An 8,423-nucleotide genomic window follows, 5' to 3' on the forward strand; every position below is an offset into this window, starting at 1 on the left:
CGCTGGGAACAAGTGGCGACTTCCTGGGGCCCCCGGCCTGGAACCCCACCCTCCCCTGCCACCGACCCCCGAGCCAGAGCAGACCGTTTGCTGTGACTGTGGGCATCAGGGGGGTCTGCACACCAACCGTCCCCTCGCCTTTCCCCCAGGAAGGCTGGGACCCACATAATCCAGGGAAGAGCAAAAGGCCCGTGTCCTTTCATTCTGCGCCCGGCACTGCTCTAAGTACTCTTCCTGCACTTTCACCCCCTCTTTCTCACAAGGGCTCTTCCAGGCTCTACTGTATGTGCAAGGAAACGGACGCAGGCCGGATGTGTTAGCCTGGCTAGAGGAGCACAGCCTGTCCATTTCAGAGCAGGCCTCAGAAGCCAGGCACCTAGCCGGGCGGCTGGCTTTTCCACAAAGAATCAGCTGTGAAGTATGATGCGCTCTGTGGGCCACACAGTCTGCCACAACTACCCCACTCCGCCCCTACACTGCCAAAGCAGCACAGACAATCCGGAACAGATGGGCAGATCTTGCATTTAAATAAAACTTTATTTAAAAAAAATAGGTGACCAGCACACAGCCATAGTCCACCAGAATCCTAGAGCATGCCGTGTATTCTCATTATGTCCAACAGTTACGTTCTGTGAAGTCGCTGTGAACACTCAGTGATGACTGAACCACCGCTGCTGGGGGAGATACAGGGCTAGGCTCCTGTGAGCCTCTGGTCACAATATTTTTGTCCATCGGTCATTACATAACCTTGATTTCTATGTGTCTCTGTTTAAAGACATCTTTGGAAATACATACTGCTGAAATAAGTCAGAGAAAGACAAATGCTGCATGTTGTCACTTAGGTGTAGAATCTGAAAAATGAAACTAATGAATATAAAGAGACAGATACAGAGAACACACTAACTGTGAATAGTGAAGAGAGGGAAGAGGTGGGGCAAGGCAGGGGTAAAGTATTAAAAGACACAAACAACTGTGTATAACATAAATAAGCTACAAGACTCTATTGTGTAACACGGGGAATCCAGCCAATATTTTATAATTATAAATGCAGTGTGTGCTAAGGTGCTTCAGTCATGTCGGACCCTTTGCGACCCCATGGGTTTTAGCCTGCCAGGCTCCTCTGTCCGTGGGATTCTCCAGGCAAGAATACTGGAGTGGGGTGCCATTTCCTTCTGCATATACCATTTAAAAAACTATAAACCAAAATGTTGCACATGTGCAACATATAACATTGTACATCAACTGTACCTCAAAAAAAATTTTTCTAGTAATATACATAGGTATAGTTGACTCATTAACACTAGACTCATGGCCAACAGGACTGTAACTCACACCTGAAGGAAGCTGATCTCTGGGAGGTGCGTCACGGCCTTCTTGCACTCAGGGACATGGTCAGTACTCAGCTCTGTGCTGGGGACCATTTTAAACCGTGAGATTGCTAACAAAAAAACCCACAAAAATGCCAAAAAACCAGGTGGCACTGAATAGACTGAAAGGCCCCCTGCGTCCAGCCGAGGGCTGAGACAATACGGCAGCGCGTCGCCTGACTCCACCTCAGCTGGGAACCCGCTCGGCAGGCGACGCCACTCTGCACATGTCCGTATACGACTCTGAAGGCAGCTCGAGTATTAATTTTGGGGGTACAAATAAATTTTAATGAGTGGGCAGATTTGCAAATACAGAATCCATGAATAATGAGGATCTGCTGTATCTGCCTCTGTGTGATGCTGGTTGGGCTATTCCAGAAACCGCTAGATTTCTTAAAGCTTCAACGTGCTATGGACTAAAGGCAGGGGTGGCGGTGTGGGGAGACCCCTAGAACATCTAGAGAACCCCCAGTTGTTTGGCTTGGTGGCTCGGGTGGCAGACACGTAGGACCACCATATTCAGCCCCGGAGGAGACCGGTGGCTCTCGCCTCACGACTCAGTAAAGCCAATCAGCCCTCAGCTTCGAGCCCTGGAGGGGCTCCTCTCGCCTGCACTGTTCGGCCGAGGGCTTGCCACCAGGGCAGGGAATTCTCCTTTGCCACCCACCATGCCTCCTTCTAAAGGCCCCTCAAGGGTTTCCTTCAGGAAGGCAGATAGGCCAGTATCTGTGATCTCAAATTTATTTCCTACCCAAGGACTTGGCTTTCAAGGGTTCAGTGAAACCCTAGACTCATATGCACAGTTTCACGCGTATGAGCTTATCTGGATCCCGTCAGCTTCTCCAAGGGACCACGGCCCCCAGCAGGTCAAGAGCACGGGTTAACGCGAGGCGGTCGCCAGGAGCCCCTGCACCACCTCCGGAAGGAATCCTTCAGCCTCACCTGGGCCATTCAGTAAGTCCTCCCAACCAGTGCCCTGAGCCCCCCACCCTAGGTGGTAACGTCCTCCCCGTCCCCCTACAGGGGCCCACGTGAGATTATGAGGTTACAGGGCAAACAGAGCATCCCGCCCCCGCCACGAGGCCCCGAAGCGAGAGTGCTTTACCAGCCGAAAAATGTGGATGTCCTGGTTCCTGGTCACCAGATGTGCGTTCTTTGCTGTGCACGTGGCCGTCTCCAGCTTGTCCCCCGTCAGCATCCAAACCTGAAATGACCGCAGGGAAGACATCCCCTCGGTGAGCCTTCAAGCCGGCCTGTCGCCCGTGTCAGCTGGGTTTCCAAACACATCGCGCTGAACTGATCAGCTCCAACTACCTCGAGGCTTACGATGTCCCCAAAGCACTGCAGGGAAAGCCCTGGTTCAATGGCTTCAAGACCCTGTGTGCCTGCTGCTGGAGGAGCAAAAGCTGGCGCAGCACTTTCGGGAAACTGGCACGTGCTTCGGCAGACATCATGGAGCCCAGCCTCTGCCCTCCTAACCCCCCTTCTGGGAATTTTTCTTAAAGCAGTAAATATCTCAATGAAGGGGAAGGCCGTATGGATGGGGGATTGCTTCCATGTCCTACAAGAAACACTGATTTGCCACGTTACATGGGGTCTTTCTACACAGTCGGATTCCCCTGTGTGATCTCAGGGGGCTTGAAAGTGGAAGTGTTTAGTTGCTCAGTCGTGTTCGACTCCTTTGCCTCATGGAGTATACTCCGCCAGGCTCCTCTGTCCATGATATTCTCCAGGCAAGAATACTGGAGTGGGCTGCCATTCCCTCCTGCAGGGGATCTTCCCAACCCAGGGACCAAGCCTGAGTTTCCTGCACTGCAGGCAGGTTCTTTACTGTCTGAGCCAGGGAGTCTTTACCCTAGCTGTAAACTGCCAACGGTAAACATGCCAAGTTCCTCATCACCCTGTAACAGAACATTCTGCGTCTCACTGCTGTGGGCTCAGAGAGGGTAGGTAAGCCCCCCAAAGTCACAGAGCTAGCCCCTGTCCCGACCAGGCCCAGAACCCAGATCTGCAGAGTCTAAACCAATGTACTTCCTGCTCCGCTTGTTCACTCTTTAACTCTGTTCTCTCTGCTCCCAGGAGGGGCGGTGGGGGTGCGGGCACCTTAGACTCATGGGGCAGGGACACCTTGGCGTGAGGGGAAGAGCAGGGAAGAAAATAGCCATGAAGGTTCTTCACCATGCCAGGCACCGCCTCAGCTCTGGGCATTTAACCCTGTGCGTGTTCAGGGCACTGTCCCTTCACACACCCTTATGAGACAGGAAATGGAGGTGCTGTGAAGTCAAGCCACCAGTCAAGGGCCACAGAAGTCGTCGGTGGGGAGGCAGGATTTGAACCCCCAGGACGAGGCACCAGGCCCTGCTGGGGGCCCCTTGCCTCTGGATTTGACCCCCAGAGTGTGTCAGTCTTTTCCCTCCATCTCCCACCTGGTCTTAAAAGCAGTGTTGTTGTTCAAGAGGGAGGGGGCATATGTATAACCACTGGCTGATTCACGCTGATGTGTGGCAAAAACCAACACGAGGTTTTAAAGCAATTATCCTCCAATTACAAATAATAACAATATTGCTTTATGTGATCCCAGGTTGGTGCCAGTCTTCGGGGTTCTCTGTGAGAGCAAACCCTGGGACAGGAGCTGGAAGGCTAGAGTTCCAGAAAACCATGGAAAGTCCTGAGCGCACTGAAGCTGCATCCCTCGCAGGAGCACAGGCGGGGCCCCACGGGGAAGCTCCAGTCCCAGGTCTGTGGTTCCCGGCATGAGAGCCTGCGTTTGGAGCCACCTCACACGGCCTGGGGGGCTGCACCCGGGAAGGGAGTGAAGTGGAAGTTCCCAAGTTCTAATGCCCCCCGGCCTGTGAAAGACCACACGTTAGACCCTCATGACAAGCTACCCAGACCCCTAACTATACACTCCACGCCCTCCCCTCTCACAATGGAAACCAGCAAAAGTCCAGTGCACGCTCTATGAATAAAACACCTCTTTTGGAGAGAATGGTTTTAAGGAGTAAAAGAATTTCAGGACAAAGCCAGTGGCAGAAACTCGGAATCTCCCAGGTTCCTAGAGGAGAGGTTTTAGAAACTGGCAGCAACAAACACGACATGCCCCAAGGCGTCAGAAATGGGCCTCTCCGACGTCAGACTTTGTGCAGAAATGGGATCTCGCCGGCAATTTCCTTGCAATGAACCAGGCCTGTGGGCCAAAGACGAGGGACGGTTTGGTTTGCGATGAGACACGCCCACACACGTGTGAGGCCCCTGTGGGCTAGAAGGTGGCCGGAGCTGGTTTATGGCCGCAGGCCTCATGTCTCTTGTTCACACCGTCCTGCTCATAAGGACGCCTGCTAGACGGGGGCCCCAGGACGTGGTTGGGTAGAGATAAGCCGCTAACCTACGTTATGTTCAGGAGCCTCTAACCCATAGGGCTTCCCTGGTGGCTCAGATGGTAAAGAACCTGCCTGCAGTGCAGGAGACCCAGGTTCAACCCCTGGGTTGCGAAGATCCCCAGGAGAAGGGAATGGCAGCCCACTCCAGCATTCTTGGCTGGAGAATCCCATGGACAGAGGAGCCTGGCGGGCTACAGTCCATGGGGTCCCAAAGAGTCAGACACGGCTGAGCAACTAACACTTTCATCTTGTAACCCAAGAGCTTGCTAATCCCTTTCTTGGGTCCACTGAGATGGACCGTGCTCCCCAGACGCCCTCTACTGGCCTCTCCAGATTAAACAACTGGATATGAACTTTCTGGCCCCGAAACAGGAGAGTACGAAAACGTGAACACCGCAGGGTGCTGGGGCGGGCGGTCACTCTGCCAGGCGGCCGTTCATTCACCTAGACCATAAAACAGATGGCTGGCCGGCCACTCAACAGCATGTAACAGACACCCCAAGCGTGCAGGATACTGTGGGCCTGAGCTAAGGTGAAGCTCCCGGTCCTGCCTTCATGGAACCCAGCGCGCAGAGGGCAGCCACCAGCGAAAGGACACGCAAGACGTCTTCTGAAAGCGGGCTGTCAGTGCAGGAAGGATGGAGCACTGCAGGTCGCCGTCCAAACCCGGTTCCCTGTGCTCCCTGTCATGGCTTCCAGCCTCTGCCCCATCTCTAATGTTCACCCTCCGCTGAAGAGACCACTCATCTGAGCCTGGATGTGCTGCCAGGCGGCAGGCTCGCCATACCTTGATGCCGGCGTTCCTCAGCGTCTCCAGGGTGGGCCTCACATCCGCCTGCAGCTGGTCCTCCACCCCCGTCAGGCACAGCAGCTCCATCTCCATCTCCAGGCTCTCGATCACCGTGGCCACTTTCAGGGAGCGGTCATGCACGCTCAGCTTGGCCTGGACGTAGCGGGCCTGGGACACATCAGGGACCACGGTCACACCATGGGGTGGGGAGGTGCACGGCAGGCCAGGCCCACGCAGGGCAGGGGCCCCAGCCCTGGGTGAACCTCAAAGTGGTGAAACTGAGATCTTCGGCCTCCTTCCAAGTTCATCAGCCCAGACACCGGAGGTGGAGGGACCAGAGTCCCAGCCTTTGCTCTGCGCTCACCTGCTGTGCAACTCCCAGCAGGTCGCTAAACTTCTCTGAGCCTCAGCTGTCTTCCTCCATGAAGAGACAATAATAGCTCCAACTGGACTGAGTTTTCACAAGGATTAGCACAACTCTAGACCTCGAAAAGCATTGGAGAAGGAAATGGCAACCCACTCCAGTGTTCTTGCCTGGAGAATCCCAGAGACGGGGGAGCCTGGTGGGCTGCCATCTATGGGGTCGCACAGAGTCAGACATGACTGAAGCGACTTAGCAGCAGCAGCAGACCTCAAAAAACAGTTGGTTCTCCCCCATAAACATACACTGTAACCAAGAACCAGATTGTCTAAAGATGACGTCCCACTTCCAAAGACTATTGACCCAACCCTTCCGTTTATCCCCTCTTTATACGGTTAGCAAGGATATGGTCATTTCAAAGCATATGCCTTTAAAGTTGAGAAAACGGCAGAATGCGTCAGGGCTAGAACTCCTGTTAAATCTAACTTCACAGAGAGCTCACGCATGTGAAAGGGACAGACTCAAGCACAGTTTCTCCGGGTGAAGCAGGACAAGGGCCCCAGAAGCCTCTCCCTGCAGCCTGCTCTCTCTCTCCCTTCCAGGCATGTATAAATATGGTCATTCAGCTTTGTGCCAGGACAGGGGGTACAACAAGGACCCCCCCTCAAGGAACACACAGTCCATGGGACAGGATGACAATTAACAAGACATATTTACATCGGAAGCCTTGGCTGTGAAAGTCAATGACCTAGTTCACAGCCAACACTTTCTACAGCTTAAAAAACATCAGAGCCCCAAGAAAGTTTACAATTTCAAATTTGAAGGTTTCATTTCAAATTTCCTAGAAGATTTACAATGACTACCCTAAGTGCTGGGGTACAAGAGCAAACCAGACCAATAAAGTTTGCTCTCAAGAAGATTTTATTCCAAAAAGAAGATACTAAAAAGAGCGTTGAAATATACACATAAACAAAGTCGTCATATTACAGCTGTTGATAAATGCAAACGAAGGAAGCTCAACAGGGTAACAGGGAAGGGATGAGGTGGGACTGCCTTAGACGGGGAGCCAGGAAGACTTCTCGGAGGAGGAAGCATTTGAACTGAGACCCAAAGGCAGCAAGGGAGGGGGGCTACGAGGGAGGAGAGTTCTAGGCAGAGAGAAGAACCTGGTGTGCTCGGAAATGACATCGGCCTGGGCCAGAGCAGAAGGAAGGGAGGGAAGATGGTGAGGGGGGTGGGGCTCAAAGCCAACAGAAAAGTCACAGAGCCCACTTACCTCAAAGTCTTGATACTGCTCCTCTGCTAGAGATTTCTTTGCCACCACGAGCACCCGGAGCCCCTCCCGGGCCATGTTTCCACACTGAAAAGCAGACCGCGGTCAGCGGAGAGCCGTGCTGAGAGCTCTGAGTCCCCACCTCTCCCTGGGGATGGCTGGAGGCTGAAGCAGATGGGACCCCCTTCCAGTCCAGGGAGGACCCCTGGCAAATCACAACACTGCTTCCTCCTAAAGCCGTCTCCCTGAGCAAACCTTCTAAAAGGGGTTCAAAATTGAAGTCAACGCAGCCTGACTTAAATGTGGATATTTCTGGCTCGTTGGAAAAACTGAACCTCTGACAAAAGCACTTTCCCAGATGACCACAGTCAATGACGCCACGAGGCAGCTGTTCCCGTGAAACACAGTGTCAGGTGAGGACGTGCCCACATGTTTCACACACACAGTGGGACTCTGCCAGAAACACATCCCGGCCCGTCTCAGTCATCTGAGTTACCTGCCTGGCCCCTGTCGGCATGTGGGACTGTTATCTCGCTAATTAGAAATTTATTCTTACTGAATTTAAAATGTGAATTCTGCACCTGGAACTGGGAGATGACACAGAAATGGCCTGAGACACGGGCAGTTCCTTCCCTCCAGGCTATGGCCAGTTCCCACGTCACAACCTGGACAAGGCAGCCTGGGATCGGGGCCCCACAACGCCCACCTCCTGGTACCCACATCCCTGTATGATCACCTGCTCTGAGGATGCAACGGACCCAGGGCCTTCTTCCCGACAGACAGAACGAGGCAAGGTGAGGGAAGGTCATTTCAGAGAAGGCGGCTTCTGTTTAACCTGTTCCTGTGCTTGCCGTCTCTGACAAAGCCAGGGCCACATGTATGCTGCCTTACGCAGAGACCCAGAGCGCGAGGAACACGGCTGCCTCCAGCCAAGAGCCACTGCGGAGCTGAATCCCGCCGCCAACTGCTAAGTGAGCTCAGAAGCGGGTCCTGCCCCAGCCGAGCCCTCAGATGAGACCCCGGCCCTGTGCGACCCCTTGACCCTGGCCCGAGACCTGAGCAGAGGGCCTGGCTGAGCTGTGCCTGAAGCGTGGATTCGCAGAAGTTGTAAGAAACAACACATCTTTCTAAGCTGCTGAGTTTGGGGGTGACCTGTTACACGGCCACAGAAAACGCACGCAGGCACCCACCCCCCATTCCACACAAGGGACGGGCTCCAGAACGTGCTTCCAGGGCCCGTTTCCACGTCCCA

At 53.7% G+C, this 8,423-nt stretch overlaps 1 protein-coding gene across 1 annotated transcript in view; it reads right to left on the reverse strand.

The window, feature by feature from the left end:
- ATP9A (ATPase, class II, type 9A) overlaps positions 1-8,423 on the reverse strand; it is a gene marked incomplete at its 5' end in the record, with an annotated part of 48,609 nt that overhangs the window by 19,287 nt on the left and 20,899 nt on the right. The window contains 4 exons of the mRNA XM_010835128.1: positions 1,335-1,410; positions 2,417-2,571; positions 5,535-5,705; positions 7,175-7,258. Of these exons, the coding sequence (XP_010833430.1) occupies positions 1,335-1,410; positions 2,417-2,571; positions 5,535-5,705; positions 7,175-7,258 (486 nt within the window). The remainder of the gene's footprint in view (positions 1-1,334; positions 1,411-2,416; positions 2,572-5,534; positions 5,706-7,174; positions 7,259-8,423) is intronic.

Source organism: Bison bison, unplaced genomic scaffold, assembly GCF_000754665.1.
Source record: "Bison bison bison isolate TAMUID 2011002044 unplaced genomic scaffold, Bison_UMD1.0 scf7180017864038, whole genome shotgun sequence".
In the NCBI taxonomy this organism is placed as follows: Eukaryota; Metazoa; Chordata; class Mammalia; order Artiodactyla; family Bovidae; genus Bison; species Bison bison.